Raw genomic sequence first — 16,294 nt, forward strand, 5'->3', positions numbered from 1 at the left:
CAGAGTTTCCTGAAGTGGGTGGGACTGGGAGACATGTTTGTTTTGTTTTCCCCAGACACTGGGAAGAAATCAAACAAATGCTAAGGCAGAATTTCTTGAAATGTGGTTCTCAAACCAGCTGGATCAGAATGACATGGACGGCCTTGTTAAGAAAGAGATTCTGAGGCTCTACCCCAGATCGACTGAACCAGAACCTCTGTGTGTAGGACCAGGAGATTTGCACTGTTTAATAAGCTCTGGAGGCTTTTCTTATATATAGTAAAGAATCAGGCCTTCCCTGGATGTCTGTCTCTAAATCCTATTTAATGCTTACACTAAAAAAAAGACAATGAACACTTTTAGACCAGATACCAATGGTATCTAGTTCCTGCCACCCTTTCTCTTTGGGTGGGATAGTAATAATAATAATAATAATAATGACGACAACAATAATAGCAACACCTAATGTGTTTTAAGCTCTTACAGTGGCGGACACAGTGCTAAGAGCTTTACACGCATTATTCCAGTAAATCCACCCAACAACTCTATTATTCTATTTGATAGACAAAAACTGAGGCTCAGAAAAGACATGGACATTTCCCAAGATGATACAACTAGCAAGTGGTTGAGATGGGATTAATTTGCTAGAGTGGAATTGGGCAAAATAAAAGGTGTGGCAGCTGGCCTTCAGAATTCATCCTTCAGGGGCCGGCTCGGTGGCATAGCAGTTAAGTTCATGCGTTCTGCTTCGGCGGCCTGGGGTTGATGGGTTCAGATGCTGGGTGCGGACCTACTTACTGCTCATCAAGTCATGCTGAGGTGGCTTCCCACATAGAAGAGCTACAAGTCTACAACTATGATATACAACTATGTACGGGGGCTTTGGGGAGAAAAAAAGAGGAAGATTGGCCACAGATGTTAGTGCAGGGCCAATCTTCCTCAAAAAAAAAAAAAGAGAGAATTCATCCTTCATATATTTTAATTGGGGTTGTAAGGAACATTTCAACGCAAATAAGAATTTATGCAGGTGTGTAATGTAACAATACCTAAGGACAATGGGGAGGGCGTGTGTGAAGGACCAAAATCTTATGGTAATCCTGTACGAGTATCTCCAGGGCAGGAACTGGGATCTGTTTGGAGGTGAGCAAGTCCCAGGGCCCAGCTCCTCTGCGTCACTTCAGATCCCTCTGTGCTCTCTCCTTCCTCATCCTTCATCTTACCATGATGCTCGTGGGACTAACTCCACCCCCTGCCAGCTCTCCCTATAAATCCTCTTAGCTTCAGCTTGCACTGCCAACTGCCTCATTCTCTCCGAATTTCTTAGTTTACATTCTTGAGAGAGGGAATCTGATTGGTTCAGCTTACCATGTTGTGTTAGGTCGCTTATCGATTGCTGGTTAGGTGCTGTTCTTGACTCCATCATTTGGCTGAGGAGGAAGAAGAGGGGAGTCATATAATAAAACCATGGCTGCCTGAAGGCCATGATCCCAAGGGGAGTCTGGGAGAACAGGCACGGTAATTGCCATTTCCAACACCAGTCTTCAACCAAAGGCTCTCAGCAGGCCTTAGAATGAAATAACTCTTGTCAGCAACTCCCAAGTCCTCATGGTTAGGGTGGGTGAGACTATTTGCTGTTCCAGATTTCTCACCTAGTGGAAAGTCAAGTTTGTAAGCTCCTTCAGGGTAGGGAGTTTTGCTTGTTTTGTACATTGCTGTATTCCAAGCATCTAGAACAATGCCTGGCACAAGGCAGGCTCTCAATAAATGTTTGTTGAATGAATAAATGATATTGCAGTATCCAGCAACTCCCAAATGTTGTGGATTAGACAGGGGAAAATCTAATTTATATGCTGCTTTGGTCCTGGCTCCCAGACAATATTAATACCATCCTAACCAGAACACAGCCATGGATATCACTCTCCAGACAACCCACTTATTATTTGCTTAAAAGCAAATACAAATATTTTTGGGTCATCTGCTGGTTCTAATTCCTGCTAATAACTAAAAATTAACCATGTGGGCTGGGTGGGAGTCAGTTTCAAGAATCCTCAAGGGCCGGCCCCGTGGTTTAGCGGTTAGGTGCGTGCGCTCTGCTGCTGGCGGCCCGGGTTGGGATCCTGGGTGCGCACCGATACACCGCTTCTCCGGCCATGCTGAGGCTGCGTCTCACATACAGCAACTAGAAGGATGTGCAACTATGACATACAACTATCTACTGGGGCTTTGGGGGGAAAAAGAATCCTCAAGGAACAGAGGTGTTAAGGCAAACCATTTAAACCAGTGGTTCTCAACCAGGGGTGCTTTTGTCTCCAGGGGACATTCAGTTATGGGTGGAGACATTTTAATTGTGGTAAAACAAAGATAACACAAAATTTACCATTTTTAAGTGTACAGTTCAGTAGTGTTACATACATTCACACTGTTGTGCAACCAATCTACAGAATTTTCATCTTGAAAAACTGAAACTCTCTACCCATTAAACAATTCCCCCTTCTCCTCTCCCTCCATTCGCTGGCAACTACCCTTCTACTTTCTGTGTCTATGAATTTGACTACTCTAGATACCTCATATAAGTAGAATTATACAGTGTTTGTCTTCTTGTGACTGGCTTATTTCACTTAGCATAATGTCCCCAAGTTTTATCCATGTTGGAGCACGTGTCAGAATTTCTTTCCTTTTAAAGGAAGAATAGTAAGTAGTCCATTGTATGTATAGACCACATTTTTCTTTTTTGTGTGTGTGTGAGGAAGTCATCCCTGTGCTAATATCTGCCAATCCTCCTCTTTTGTTGCTGAGGAAGATTGGTCCTGGGCTAACATCAATGCCCATCTTCCTCCACTGTATATGGGACGCCGCCACAGCATGGCTTGCCATGCAGTGCGTCAGTGCGTGCCCAGGATCCGAACCGGCGAGCCCCGGGCCGCCGCAGCGGAGTGCATGCACTTAACCACTTGCGCCACTGGGCTGGCCCCAAGACCACATTTTTCTCATCCATCATTCATCAATGGACATTTGGGTTGCTTCTGCCTTTTAGCTATTGTGAATAATGCTGCTATGAACATGGCTATACAAATATCTCTGAGGCCCTGTTTTCAATTCTTTTGGATATATACCCAGAAGTGGCATTGTTGGATTACATGGTAATTCTATTTTTAATTTTTTGAAGAACCATCACACAGTTTTCCATGGAGGATGCACCATTTCACATTCCCACCAACAATGCACAAGGGTTCCAATTTCTCCACATCCTCGCCCACACGTTATTTTCTGTTTTATTTTGTTTTGTTTTTTGATAGTAGCCATCCTAATGGGCGTGCAGTGTGGAGACATTTTTGAGTTGTCACAACTCAGGAGGAGGGGTGCTACTGGCATCTAGTGGGTAGAGGTCAACAATCAACATCCTACAACGCACAGGACAGTCCTCCGCCACAAAGAATGAACTAGCCCAACATGTCAGTCGTGCCGAGGCTGAGAAATCCTGATTTAAACAATCAGGTTCATCTTTCATAGTAAATCTCATCCCCTGACACATGCAGCCTCTCTCTTCTCTGTTGAGGCGCTCAAAGGTAAAGATTTCCAAAAATCTGGAAAGCGAGGGAGGACTGAGAGGAACGGCAACATTTCTTTTATTCAAATTTTATTGGAAGTTTACAAATGTATTACAGACATCAGTAAAACATTATATCCATTTTACAGGGCACGGATCTCAAGCAAAGAGTTCACACCCGTCTCTGGCAGAGCCCACACCAAAGGCCTGTTGCAGACCTTCTTAACAAATAGCTTGACACTCGACACACAACACAGACTCTGGCCTGCCTCACCTTCTCAGGCCTTTTGAGGTTTTGTTTATGCACTTGGAATTGAAGCAGGAGATGGACAAAGCAATCCTGTAAAGGAGAGAATGAGTTTAGGAGAGGGAAAACTGCCCAAGTCCTAATTTGCTAAGGAAAATGGAGGACTCATAGGCCTTAGAATGTTAAGTCAGGGCCTATGATAGAACCAAAATGCTTTACAGAAAAATATGGAAATCAGCTAGATAGGCTTGAGAACAGATCTTACTGGTGAGAAACTCTCTCCGAAAAATTTAGGAAAGCTTGGTCAGTGACCTATTGAACATCAATGGCCAAATGCCCAGCAGGGTCGAGGGATGTCTCAGGAAACTTGCAGGATAGAACAAGACAATTTTTCCTTATCCTACGGATTCACCATATCTAAATCACAGAAGTGTTTTCCTAACGCTATGTGAATCTCTCCCCTCCTTTTTATACCCCTTGGGGAAAGCCAGTTTTGTCAGCAGGAAGTAAGCTTATAAAACAGAATAGCTCCCAACAGTGAGCTATTGTTTTATGGGAGTCTTGTGTTGACTGGGCTACTATTATGAGAAAATGGAAAAAAGATTCCAATCCTTTCTTGATCCTAACCTTGATGACTGCTTCCAAGTGGTCAGACAAACAAGCTCTGGTGTCTGCTGAGGCCCCAGAGGGACCAATCACTGGAGGCAAGGCAAAGCTCTCTTCATTCCCACTTGTCTTGTGCTTTCAAGAAATGTACCTCAAGAGGCAGCAATCTGAAACTGCCTTCAGAATCGGCAGAGGAGGCTGGCTGAGTCCTGCACCTGGAATGCTGTCCGCAGAGCCCATTTCAAAGCCCTGAAGGTGCTCAACAGTTGCTTATAGCAACTCTTCTGGCATGAAATATTCCCATAACTGGTTCCATTTTCCACTTTCCTTTGTCATAGATAGATCCTCCTTCTTAGGCGTTCGCATCTGGTTTCTGTTAGACAGAAATACGCAAAGAGCACTTCTCCTTGGAATTTAAATATTTGTGTTATTTCTTATTAGAAGGTGGGATTAGACAAGGAATAAGATGGACTCCTATCTGACCTCTGCAGAAGGATGAACAGAAGGTTGCCTATAATTATTGGCCAAGAACACGAGAATGGAGAAGGAGGCCAGAGATGGGTCTTGGTTTAGGCTAAAGAAGCCAGCCTCCTTAAGCATCCACAGCAGGGAGACATTGGAATTGGAGTCTCACAATAATTTATGAATGATACTTTCTAAATAGCTGGTGTACTGTTTTGAGCCAATGGCGAAAGAGCCCAGGGTGGAAAGACAAATAAGAATCAGTTCACAGATAAGATTTGTTATCAGACAAATAAGATCAATTGGTCCTGGCTGTTTGGAGTGTTGTGAAGATTTTTGAGGCTGCATCCATGTTCTTTGGGAAAGTATTCAGTGATACATTGGTTGTATCTGCCCAGGTTGCAGGGATGGCAGAGCATGTGTTCCATATATGCCATCACTGGCCCCACCTCAACTCAACAATGGCTAGCGGTACCCAAGAAGCAGAAAGCTGCTGCCAGGAAGAAGGAAATATAATCTTGCTGCAGTGCAGGAGCATTCTACAGAATGGAAAAGAGGATGAGAAAGAGCTGCCTTCAGGTCCCATACTAGAAATACAAAGTTGCTTATTCACTGGGCTGGCTGAGGGTGGAAAGAGAGGACTAGAGAACAGAGGGTGAAATGTGGAAGGAAGGTGTCAACCAACCAACACCAGGAATTCTTCCTCCTCAAACACATGCAAAACCAGGAAGCATGGTTCAGTTTCCCTTGCCTCATTCACCTTCGTACTTGGTAGAGATCCCAGAACTATACGACAGAAGGAAGGGTGCCTGAATGCCACGTTCAATGCCACCAGCCTGCTAAGAAACTTGTTCATAGTATCAAGGGTAGCATGTATTGGCAGGGCCATTCAGGAAACTGTCAATGACTTCTACTTCTTGGGAAAGAGTCAGCTCTATTGCCACTAAATCGAGCAGAAATAGGAAATGAACTGAACTCCAAAACTGTGGTTTTAACCAAAGGACAAGAACAAGTCCAATATGAGGAGAGGTATAAAAAAAAGGAAAACAACAACAACAACAAAACCAAACCCCATTAGAGAAGAGAGGAAACTGGGAAAAGATTACTTTTCTAAAAACAGTCTACTGAAGATGAAATGATGATCTAAGAAGAGGTGAGTGCAGGCCCCACTCACAGGTGAAACTTGCCCAAGAAGAGCTCATGGCTATGATGGAGGAATCAGGTAAGGACCCTACATTCTTGCCTCAGAATAGAATGCATTGAATTTTTGGGAATGGGAGTCTGGGATGTTACATGTAAGTTATCACTAACAGGGGAAACTCCCAATACAGTGACACCTGCTCTCTCTGGAGCATTCACTTGGAGGTTCCATCATCATCGTGAGGATTTAGCTGTCCCCCAACAGAAAGGAGGCCTGCAAGGTGCCTGGCTGCACGTGGGCTGGGGAGAAGACATCTGCAGTGGTAGAATAGATGGAGGTGATCTTGCTTGTAGACAGTGTGACCCTGAGGCTTGTAATTCATTATATCTCAATTCATTATATCTGACCAGTTCAGCTGCTGGATATCCCTGGGCAGCTAGATCTGAAATTCTTATTCCTCTGATCCCTTTGGGTACTAGTTCTGTGTCAGTTTCTAGGCCACATCCTTCTTTCTGCTGATGGTGGTTAAAGCCTCATCTGGGAAATGTTAAGAGGTACTCTGAAAAGGACAGAGTTAGAAAGCGACATTTACTAGGAGAATTTCTTTCACTGAATTCCAGGCCACAGAGGACAGACATTATTTTCAGCTGTTTGCTAAGTTACATGATCTACTTTTTTCTCTCTTTTCTTTTTCCAAAATGCCTTTTTATTCTCATCAATTAAGGAACTCAGAACTCCAAATTGGACTCACCCGATTTCTACCAGAAACCCGCCACTTTAGTAGCAGGGTGTTGCACATTATTTCTTAATCAGTTTGCCAAGCAGTTTACAAACTTACTATACAAACATAATAGAGTTAATTCTCCGTAGGCTTGGATAATTAATGAAGCATTTAGATATGAAGATAGCATGCGGAAAACAGCCACAACCAACATTTGCATTGCTTTTTTAAAAAATCAGTGACAATGACAAATGTCCTATTAATACCTGAAAAGCAAATTATTTTAATACATCCTGAATGGAGTGCCATTTCCACATCCTTTACAGCCTTCCTTTCCCCAGACCCATTTGAGATGGTGTCTGAAAAGCCACTTTTCACATTCTCTCCATAAAAAAATACTAGAAAATATTAACTACTATACTGAAAAGAGACCACGCTCACCTCACCATGGCAGATGGCCATTGAGATACACCGTGTACTACATCGACAGTACATCTCACTACAGGTGGGTCCTCCGATGGATTATTTCAACTGCCACAATCCATTAAGGGGAGGAGGAGAATGGAAGAAAAAGCAAGCGCTTCATTTTTAACTGAAGCAAGGTAGGAAGTTTTATTTGACTATAAACAACACAACCGTTAAATGTCTTCTTTAAGCAAACTCACTTTTGAGCCCATTTTCTGTCTGATCAACAGTCCCCAAAGTTCAAAATGGAAATCCCCCTTTCAACAACATTTGTTTTTCAAGACCATTACTCTGAAATCTCCTGAGCAGCTCAACCATTCCGGGTAACTGAGATACTCTGGTTACGGAGTGTGTGAAACTGGATTCTTTCCACAATCACTGGGGGCTAATTCAAGGAGGTTGTCACCTCTGCTCTGCTTCATTTCCAGAAGTTCTTCTTTGCTCTGACCCTCCTTCATATCCTCCTTCAGTTTCTACCCTGGACCTGCTTTCTGTTTTCAAATGACCTTGTTCCTTCTCCATGTGTGACACACACTCTAGAACACACCATCACCACCAGAGCCCCTCAGAACCTTTCTGTCCCTAAATTCCTTATGCTTAAGCTCATTTGCAGTGAGGACAATCGGTTGTCAGGCTAAGGCAGCTGTTCCGTCTGCCTTGGTAAAGGAAAGCAGATAATACAATCCAGGAAATAGGAGCACCAGAAAATAATGCCACAGTCAAAACAACGTCATGCTGACATCACACACGGCACCACTCACAGTCACTTTTATTGTCCCCAAGGGACAGATCAATAGTAAGCAACTTCAATGTTCCCAGCAGGGAGGGCATTTCTCACAGCACTTGACTGACACTGGTTGCTTTCTCTAATTGGCAAAGTTACGTTTGCAATGAAAAAAAAAATTACTATCACTTTGTAGGGAAGAGATTCTACTGAGGGTAGGAGCAGACTTAAGGATGGCTCCTTAAAGATGGAATGGAGCATAAAATGTTTTGGGTATAATAGTTACTTTTTTTTTTTTCAGCCACAAAAAGCCAAATTGAATAAACTCCTTTGAAAAAGGTCTCACTGACATGTAACAAACTTGTGTAGAAAGAAGAAAACAAAAGGTGGTCCTGGACCACTTTCGAATACTACTCAAAGACAAGGCTGGATGTGCATGCAAGTCTCCACTGAGTCTTACGATATAGAAATTCCTTTGATATTACAAAATACAAAAATATTTTATCAGAACTCTCATTTACATAGCATTTACAATGGACATGTAAATAACTTAGTGTTGGGTCCTGGCTAATAAACAAATTACTTACTGGGAAAAGGGTCCTAAAAGTAAGAGAACCAGAGAGGATATAAGCGAGTGGGAAACAATTTGCCATCTTGCGAGTGGTAACTCAGCACAGACTGATGGCAAGGAGGTGACCAACCTGGGGCCGCCATAGAGTCTATCGTGATTCCAAAGTGAAATGTGCAAATAATATTAACATGCCAAGAACTGTGACTACCTATTGAGTCAATCTGTATCCTTGCCTCCATCAACTGAGAGCACTTCCCTCTTCTTCTCCAGGAACCACCCCCAAAAGCGCTTTAAAATGTAAAACAGTGCAAGTTTTCTGAATCTACATTCTTAGCTCCCATCTTCCCCCATTCCCTGACCCCAATCAGATTAAGAAATGATACAGTTTTTGCTCTTTTGTCTTTTCCTGCTGTGCAACTGTCCCCTGCCACCTAAGGTGGAAGACTTGGGGAGGCCGTAAGAGCTGTATTTGTGCAGCAGCTCATCACTTGTGACATATCGCAGGCGGGCTGGCTGGGGGATTGGTTCTCCTAGGAAATAGCCCTCGTTGTCAGACTCAGAGGAGGAGGAGCAGGTGGAACACCAATCATACTCGGTGAAGTAGGGTCCCCATCGCTCCCCAAAGGCATTCTGCAAAGCCAAGTCCGACACAGTCCTCGGGCACTGGCCGTACAGGTCCCTCCGGGACCCCTGGCCCAGGCTCTCCTGGAAGCTCCGCTGGCGCATGAATTGGTCATAGTCCTCCCTGGCTCTGAGCGGGGGCCTTTCTTTTAACCGAGAGATGGCCTCGCGTTCGCTGGCCAGGTGGAGGGCGTTGTCCGACCGAGAGCGTCGGGAACGCCTGGAGCGGTGAGGTCGGAAGCGGCGGTTGTCGTCGCGGGAAGTAGCTCTTCTCCGCGTGCGTTCGCTCATGGGCTGGATCCTCACACCCTCCTGCCCCGGCAGCTTGCTGCCCGCCATCCCCCCATCAAAATCAAAGCTCTGATGCATCCTTCCGTGGGACTGCAGGTCTCTGTACCCAATGGGGTTGCCGAGCTGGTGGAGGTTTCCCTCCATCTCCTGGTACTGCTGGGCAGACAGCAGGCTGCGAACTGACTCCGCGCTCCGGAACTGCATGGATGAGTTAAGCGTGCCCATGTTGCTCAGCTTCTCGGAGACATTCATTCCAGAGTCTTTGCTGAGGTCAGGCATGGAAAACCGGGATAGGTGCTCCTGGCGCTTGGCGCCACAATCTGCAGAGAGGCCTGGGGGAGAAAGAGGATAGGACCACGGAGGTTATTACAAACGTGGCATTGGGGGTCACTGTCACTGTTGGTCATCTGAACTGTCATCTATCCAGGGTCGCTGCACAAGGTCATGCAGTTGTGTACCACACAAAGGTTCTCTCAGAAAGTGAGTAGGAGGGCTCTCTCCACTCCACAGGGGGGCAGTGTCCACCTAGAGGGGGCACCTGGTTAAATGCATCCACAGAGATGCATTTTACCAATTATGAATTTTTTCAAAGGCTCATCAAAATTACTAACAGCCCATTGGGTATCTTATGCATGATCTTTCCTCTGTTTAGAATTTCACTTTACAGAGTGCCTCAATGACCTCTTCGATTCTAATGATGCACTATAGTAGGTAGGACAGCTATTTTGGGAGAGGAAACTTGAAGCTATAGAGGTTGGCCCATGCCCAAGCATTTCCTGGCAACACTGAGCCTAGAATCTAGTCCCATTTTACTGGACCAGTTCACTTCTCTGTTAGCTTCCAGCAGTTTCTTGCCCTGCCTGCTGTCCCTAAGCGCCCTATCTCAAATGGCTGACACTAAGTGACTCCCAGGGTGTAGACAGGGATATTTACTCCCTCAGGCTGTTTAGTGAATGACTGTTGCAGGGTTCTAAATGGGTCCTGAGCAGCCAGATGATGTGAGTGGGACTCTGGGGCATCCTCCTTCCCCCTGGGGAGGCCCTTTTTAAAACAAAGCAGTGACTCCAATGCTCTCTAACAGCACGTGCCCAGCAATGGACCTGCATTCCCTAAGTGCTGGCATCACTGAGATGAAAACCATTTTGAAGATAGTGGGAGATTCTTGACTTCAATAACTTCCATTTTGCCCATCTTAAAGCAGCACTCTCTAATGAGAAGGCTAAGAATGATCAGGTGACAAAATCTCAGCATTTTCCACTCATCATCTACTGGAAGATCAGCGATTTTGCCATTTCTGGTCACAGACACCATATCTTTCGATTGCCACGGCCCACTATGCCCCCTGCCACTGATTATTCCTCCCCACCTACTGGGGCCAACCACTTCCCCTCCCCTGACAAAACTAAAGCAATGTTATGAGCACTTTGTAAAACTGATACTTGGCAATATCTACTGACCCTAAATATACATATATATGAATTATGAACAAAGCCGGTTTGAATATCTGTGTCCATTTTTTGTGGACTTACGTACTCCTGTTGGGTACATAACCAGAGTGGAAATTTTATGACTTTCCATCATTACTCTTGGTTATATACCCAACAGAAGTCAGTTTATAGGTCCAAAAAAACGTACAAGGGTATTTAGAGAAGCTTTCTTCATAATAGCCCAGAACTAGAAACAACTCAAATGTCAATGAACAGGAAAAAGGATAAATAAGTTGTAGTATTTTCTACTATTCTCCATTAAAAGGAACTAGGATTCTTTAGAGAAATGATTGATTCCAGGACAAAAGAGGGGAAGGTAAAAGATGAGCCTGGAACATCTTGTAATGCCAAAAAATAAGGAAGTGTTAAAACTAAAAAATGATGGGAGTTTGCCAGAAGAACACACAGCCCAACTTGAAGGGGGCTCCCACAAGCCAAATCTGAGCAATTTGAGGATTAAAATAGTTGAAACAGTAATGATTTATAAACCATTGGATAAAACAGGAATTCATGGAGTCCATACTGATAACAGACAAAAACATCAATAAAGAAATGGGGGAAAAGAGTGAGCTCTTGTATTTAGCAGAATGCTGAGCAGGGTGAGTACATACAGAGGGAGTGCTGGATTTGGAAGATCATCATTTTGTAATCAATGTAGGTTAAGACTGGTTCATGCAAGGGTCAAAGTATGCTGAAGTTAGGGGGTAAAATGAGATGTGGGAGAGGATATTTTCATGGTGTTAAGTGTTTCCCCACATATCGCTTATTAGCTGCAAGGGAAAATTTACTAACTATACAGTGGAGAAATCAGACAACATTCTGACCAGGAGATCAGACTTAACGTCACTGATTAAGTGCAACTGGACATCACGTGCCTCCAGATGAGACGTCCTAAGAAAGACGCACAGTCACTTTACCTCCAGATGAGACGTCCTAAGAAAGACGCACAGTCACTTACGTAGTCTTCCAGCCAAGAATACATATCTTAAATGTATTCAGGAGGAAAGATTAGACAAACCTCCAAAATGAGGAATGTTCTATTAAGATAAAAGGGAAAGTATTCTTTTAAAAAAATCAGTATCATAAAAGACAAAGAAAGAAAGGCTGAGGGAATGTTCTAGACTGACGGACACTAAGGAAACATGGCAACTACATACAATACCTGATCCTGGACTGGAACCTGCTCTGTAGGGAAAATAAGTGCTATAGAGGATAACTGTTGATCAATTGACAAAAATTGGGACATGGCCAATAGATAAAAGTATTATGCTAAATTTACCATAGTTAGTTGATAATTATGATAAAGTTGGAGAAAATCCTTATTCTTGGGAAATACACATGGAAGTATGCAGTGGTAAATGGACAAGGTGGATGCAACCTGCTTTCACATGGTTATGAAACAAATTGTATGTGTGAGCAAGAGAGAGCAAATGATAAAGCAAATGGGGTAAAATGTTAATAACAGGTGAGTCTACACGAAGAGTACATTATGAGTGTTGTTTGTCCCATTTGCAACTTTTCAGTAAGTTTGAAATTATTTCCAAATAAAAAGTTTCTTAAAAATTGTAGTATATGTATATGATGCAATGGTTTTCAATTCTAGGGGAAATTACTGTGTGTGTGTGTGTGTGCGCGCGCCGTGCGCGCGTTGTTGCGTGCATGCACAACATCAGCATCTAGTAGGTGGAGGCCAGAGATGCTGCCAAACATCCTACAGTGCACAGGACAGTCCCACAACAAGGAATCATCCAGCCCCAAACATCAATAATGTTACAGTTGAGAAACCATGATATAACGGAATACTACACATCAACGAGAATGAATAACTATGCCCAACCACATGGATGAATCTCACAGAAAATGCTGAGAAACACAAAAGCATATGTGCTGTATGATTCCATTCATATGAAGTTCAAGAACAGGCTAAGGTTATCTATGGTGACAGGTCAGGATAGCGGAACGGGGCATAAGGGAAACCTCTAGAGTGCTGAAAATGGTCTATATCTTAGATCTGGGTGATGGTTATAAAAGGATATGTGTATGTAAAAATTCCTGGAAGTGTAGTTTTAATATTTGTTTTCTTTACCTTATGTAAGTTACACGCCAATAAAACGATGTGCAATGTTCTTATTAAGGAGCCAAATTTAAATGTTGGAGATGCCTATGGAGAAACTATTGTGCCAAACATCATACTTTCCAGTCATATTTTTAAAAATTTCATCATTGGGACAATTGCAGGGCAGGAGGAGTTGAGTCCTCCAACCCTTCCTTTCCCACTGCTTATCTCCGATGTACACATCATAAAAGCTGATTTACAACAGCCTAATCACTTCCAGAGCCTCCCCAATATGAAGGCAGAGAGGAGAGGAGAGCAACCTAAGATGATGAATGAGTAGCCTGAGCAGATGAACTCGAGAAAGGAAGGGGAAAAAAAATCTTCAAAAATCATATGTAGAAACAAAAGCTATACATCTAGACGGGCGATCTTTGCCGGGCTTTCTACTCACGCCTTAGATGGAATTAGGGTCAGTATAAATAATCTAGCAAATACTATAAATTCCCAGACACGTTGTTTGCCTGAGCCTGTCTTTCATAAGCCCTGAAGTCAAGCATTTCCGAGAATGTCCTGCGTGTGAACAGATTCATATTTCAATGAAGTAAACGTGAAGGGCAGCTTCAGTTCTGCTGGGAGGTGATCTTCTCCTATTGTACTTCTGCATCCTGGGGGATCTCAGGATACTCTTAACTGCCTCCCCTCATCCCCCCACCCCCCAAAAAAGAAAAGTGCTCTGGCAGGAACAGGGCCCTGTTGCTCAAGCCCAGAGTCTACTATCAGTTTTACCAAAGCATAAGCTCTTCCCCAGGGGATGTGTAGGTGGGACTAGAAATGCTACCTGCTCACGCCAGACAGGAGAAATGTTTACCTTCTTATTTATTAACTCAGATTCTCCTCCAGGGTCTTCTTGCATGCGGGGCATGAACAGAATGGCCAGTGTTGCCCACAGATGAGCCATGATTATGTACTTGCCTCCAAACAGGGTGGCTCTGTGGTAAATTTCATTATCGGCAAACCCAGATCCTTGTGCAAACCTCCAGGCCCTCGGGTGTCTCCAAGATCATCGGCTAAACGCTCCTCCCAGCTTACTCTGCTTCACCCGAGCTTCCGTTCTTCTCCCTCCCCAGCACATCAGCAAGCTCGTTCCAGCCCCCTCTGGGAAACTCTCCCCTTTGCACAGCTGACTCTTCTGATCTTTAAGGCCCTCAAGTAAATGTCACCTCTTCAGTGGGGCTTGCCCTGATTGCACTTTCTAAAGCAGCAAAGTTGTCCCCCTGCCAACCAGTCACTCTGTAGCCTTGACTTTTATGGTCCCCACCCAGACTTAAGTTCACGTGTAAGTCTGTAGCTGAACAGATGTCCCATGGGAGCAGTCTTGTCCCCCTGTCCACTGCCTTCTCCTGGAACTAGCATTGCCCTGTTGGTGCTCACTAAATATTTGTGCAATTCAGGTAAACGAATCCTCACACTGCCCACAGCTAGGAAAAAGCAAGCACTCTCTGACCTGACGTGGACTATGACTTAAAGAACAGCTGACTGTAATTCTGATGGGTGGGATGCCAACCACTGGGAACAAAAATACCACGGTCACACCTGTCAATCTCATTGTCTCTAGTCTTTCTTTATAAGGCCCACCATCTGGGGCTTCTCCAATTTTAAAGTTGAAGAATGTCTGGTTTATAAGTAGCTGCTTGATCTACAAAAAATGTTTTGCCTTATTAATCACAGCTCTGGAGATCTGTTTAAATTAGCAGCTTCCATGTCCCCAAGAGGAAACTGTACTATCACAGCTCACACCTCAGCTTGAGAAAGACTCCCTCTATCTCTAACTAGGAGCAGAACTGGAGAGCCACTTCCTGAATTGGGGCAATTTTTGAACCTCTTGAGATGTATCTGTAAAATGGGCATAACAACAGTGTCTGAGTCCAAAAGCTGTAGTGATGATTAGATGAGGAAAAATGTCAAAATTCTCCTTTTTAATTTAAAAATGTGTTTTTCCTGTTTGCTAGCCCCCATCTCACTACCTGGTATTCAATATGCTGGAAGAAAGTAAGCAAGGCCTAAAAGTCCCCAATGAAAGAATGCATGCCCCAAGAATTTTACACCCAGCCAACTGTAAAGGCAAATACTTGTTGAATGTATGATTATATGAATGAATGTATCAGAGAAACACGACCCACACAGGGCCAGACGCATGGTGATGCCCACTGTTAAAATAATCTGTGCTTCCAAACTGCAGCTGGGGATTACTTCTCTACACAGATGAAATTCAACTCTTTATTCCATTTGTCTGGGCAGCATGAGACTCAGTGTCAAAACAGTGCAAATCAATACAGTCCAACCAACTGGGGTTCCCAAAGGCCACCCCGTTCTCCTGCAATAAATGCACTTTTCTTTTCTTGGTGCCAAAGCCATGCTGTGTGTGTGTGTGTCCGCACGCACGCTCGTGCATGCAGGAGCACAGGTGTGGTGGTAGAGGTAGAGACTGCAAACTAAATTCTCCAGAGAGCTCTGGCTGAAAATAGCCTGACCCCACATTTGACATTGGCATTATCAGTGCCCCAACACATTCTGGAGAATCCAGCAGAAGAATCCCATCTGATAGCAGGAGACATAGGTGCCAGGTGGTTTTCCGCTCAAGTGGAACTCTGTCTTATTAATAGACAGAGAGGGATTTTTCCTCTCCAAATAATGCAGGCTTTGTGAGAGGTGCTAGATGGTGACTGTGGAGTTAAAGGCCTTGATTTATCCTTATCCCAGGGGTCGGTGTGGCCAGGAGCTACACAAATGGCCACACACCACAGAAGCGCAGGTTTCCCTTAGGACCCACAGGCCTTGCCCCAACAAGGAGGTGTCAGTGTGGAAATTAGCCTGTGGTTCTCTGTGGTCAAACTGTCAACACGAAGGTCCAGCCAGGACCTTAAGCAACACCAGCATTTGTCTGAGTGATGGACCCTCACTGCAAATAGGAGCTCTCACAGAAGCTGGTGACAGCAAGAAAAATCAATACCTTCAAAGAATGCTCTGGGTCTGATGGAAGAGAAAGGCCATCTTTGCTGTGCTCTCTCCCCCTATTTATTCTAAGAGTAGAAGGTATGCGCTCAAGTCCACAGAGAAGAAAATGCAGACTTCAATGTAATGGCAGCCCTTTTGGTACATCTTTCTGTTCCTTCTTTATTGCCTTCTCTCGTCCTATCCCTGCTCACCAAAAAAAAAAAAAAAAAAAAAATCGGCATAGGAAGACAGAGAGTTGTGTTTCTGCCAACTTAAAAGATGCATTATTCACATTTCGCATTTCTGTGCAGTAAAGGAAATAATATCTCCTCACCTTTGCCCTCTAGACATTTACAACTCATACTGATGATTTAGCTCCCTT

At 44.0% G+C, this 16,294-nt stretch overlaps 1 protein-coding gene across 2 annotated transcripts in view; it reads right to left on the minus strand.

Moving 5' to 3' along the window:
* Positions 1-3,597: 3,597 nt before the first annotated feature.
* Positions 3,598-16,294, minus strand: part of PRICKLE2 (prickle planar cell polarity protein 2) — a 308,989-nt gene continuing 296,292 nt past the window's right edge. For both annotated transcript variants that reach the window (XM_058562464.1, XM_058562455.1), the window contains one exon: positions 3,598-9,707. In XM_058562464.1, coding sequence (XP_058418447.1) covers positions 8,833-9,707 — 875 coding nt within the window. In that variant the 3' untranslated portion in view covers positions 3,598-8,832. The remainder of the gene's footprint in view (positions 9,708-16,294) is intronic.

This window comes from Diceros bicornis, chromosome 2 (assembly GCF_020826845.1).
Source record: "Diceros bicornis minor isolate mBicDic1 chromosome 2, mDicBic1.mat.cur, whole genome shotgun sequence".
NCBI lineage: Eukaryota > Metazoa > Chordata > Mammalia > Perissodactyla > Rhinocerotidae > Diceros > Diceros bicornis.